General features: G+C 27.9%; 1 protein-coding gene across 1 annotated transcript in view; it reads right to left on the bottom strand.

The window, feature by feature from the left end:
* Positions 1-2193: 2193 nt before the first annotated feature.
* Positions 2194-2196, bottom strand: part of GSBLH_T00002234001 (uncharacterized protein) — a gene marked incomplete at its 3' end in the record, with an annotated part of 2180 nt that continues 2177 nt past the window's right edge. Inside the window, exon 2 of the mRNA XM_013040773.1 lies at positions 2194-2196. This exon is cut by the window's right edge and continues 1949 nt beyond it. Within this exon, the coding sequence (XP_012896227.1) occupies positions 2194-2196 (3 nt within the window).

Below are 2196 nucleotides of genomic sequence, written 5' to 3'. Positions count from 1 at the left end.
TGCCTTCAGTCAGGCAGTAGATTATAGAGACGGGTCGAGAATCGTGAAGACAAAGAATATATAATGCTCAATTATAGAGTAATGGCACATCGATATATAATAAGAGATAATAGTTATAATAATATTAATCATAAGTATATTCAAAGCCAGGCAGATAATAATAATTATAATAAAGCAAAACATGATCAAGTTTATCAAGAAAGGTATGTAGAATATCAATTCGGAGTAGGAGGGTTAGCTAATAAAATCTTTGGGCTTGTTTCAAGCTATATTATAGCTGCTTTGTTGAATGCCACATTTATATGTATTCATTTATAATAATTTGCATAATAGTACCATTCAATGACACAAGAAAACTATTTACAATTACTGGACTAAACGATAAACCAGTCTTGTATGAACGACCAAGTAATTTAGGAAAGCCATATTACTTTAAACAGTTCAATCTCTGTTTTACTGGAAATTCGGATGCTGTTAAAAACATGAAAGTATATGATATTCCTTCAATATTTACTAAACCTTATATCATAATTAAAACTAACTGTCCACTGTTTGCGTGGCTTCCATATAATAATAACACGTACCAAGCTCTTATACGACTTGGTTTTTTGGAAAACAGACCCTATGAATCCGCTCATCCATCTGTCCATGGTTATTATGCACTATCTTATGTCATGAGAAATCATTTCATTTTCACAGATGATTTTATGGAAAGAGTTCATAAAAGAAAGAAAATACTACAAAATGAGAATTGTATAAGTTTTCATATGAGAATGGGTGATAAGAAATCAGATTTTAAAGAAACAAGATCATTTATATATGAAAGTGATTTACTGTAGTTTATTAATTGCCCAGTTGTAAATGACACCCAAGTGCTCCAATATTCGTTTCTTCATACTCGAGTTATGCTAAAGAAGTGATAATGAATAATACGCAAAATCATCGAGTTATTATCTATAACCAGAAAGCCATTCATTCTGGCACTTTTTCTTTTGGAAAAGGTTTTAATTCGACTGCGAATACATAACTGGTTTTATTTACATTAGGTTCATGCAAAGAATTTGTAGGAACATATGCGAGTAAATTTTCTATCCTTGCAGCATCTTTTACCGGAAAAGTGCCATATTTAGTCACACGTAATTCCACATGTTTCAAACCCACTGATTACTTCTATTTATTATAAATGGCTTTCTGTTTTTGTTTACAAGCAAATTAATTAGTTATTATTGCTGTATAAGTATTATAACATATATTCAATAATATGGTGTGCTTTTTTTAGTAAAATTGATTCTCATTATACAGGCAACAAATAACCATATATTGGAAAATGAAAACCGTTTCTTCTCTTTTTTATTATTTATAATGAGGAATAGTAAGCTAGGAAACTATCATTATATGATCTACATAATATGTGAATGAATTGATTTTTATAGTGTAATATAACGGTTTTTTTCAAAACAACAGTACAAACATCATATTGGTTTTATTTCTATATAATAATAGTATAATATGATAATACAATATACATCATTAACAACGCAAAAATCATAATTCGAAAATAATACATCTGATTAAATTGTACATTTGAATATTACTTTACTTAAATTACTCTATGACACTAGCAAAGGATAAGCCTGATTGCAATTAGAAAATGACTTTTAGACTATTCAATAGTTGTTCCAGTATTACTCTATATATTATTTTCACAACTCATATTATAAAGCAAAAATGTATATTATCGCATTAACTAGTTATGATAATTTCAAATTGAGGTAATAGAATTGTTGCTCATATTCAATTATTGAGTTTTATTCTGTTATACCTTATTTTTAATAAGAATATAGGCGCAACCACAGGAAAATGTAAATTGCTGTTGTAAAGTGTTTTTCTAACGCAATATTATTGTCATTACTACTTTTTCCTGTGATTAACTCAAATCCATAAATTTTCTTATTCAAATAGTACTTCAACAGTACTGACATATAATCATAAGAAAATGAAATGAAGTAGTTGTATACAATAACTTATCTATTTTTATGATATGGATGATAATTCGGAATGATTTTCAAAGAATGACTGTAGGTTCCTTAATCTTGATGGAAACTAAACAAAAAGGGAAAGTTCCTTTTTTTATGATTGATATTGTATTTAATAATTCGTTTTACATGGAATGATTGTTCTAGCAGATAAAAACTA

This window comes from Blastocystis hominis (assembly GCF_000151665.1).
Source record: "Blastocystis hominis, Singapore isolate B (sub-type 7) whole genome shotgun sequence assembly, scaffold_18".
Classification (NCBI taxonomy): domain Eukaryota; class Bigyra; order Opalinata; family Blastocystidae; genus Blastocystis; species Blastocystis hominis.
Note: the sequence above shows the minus strand (reverse complement) of the source record. Positions and strands in the feature narration are given on the sequence as shown.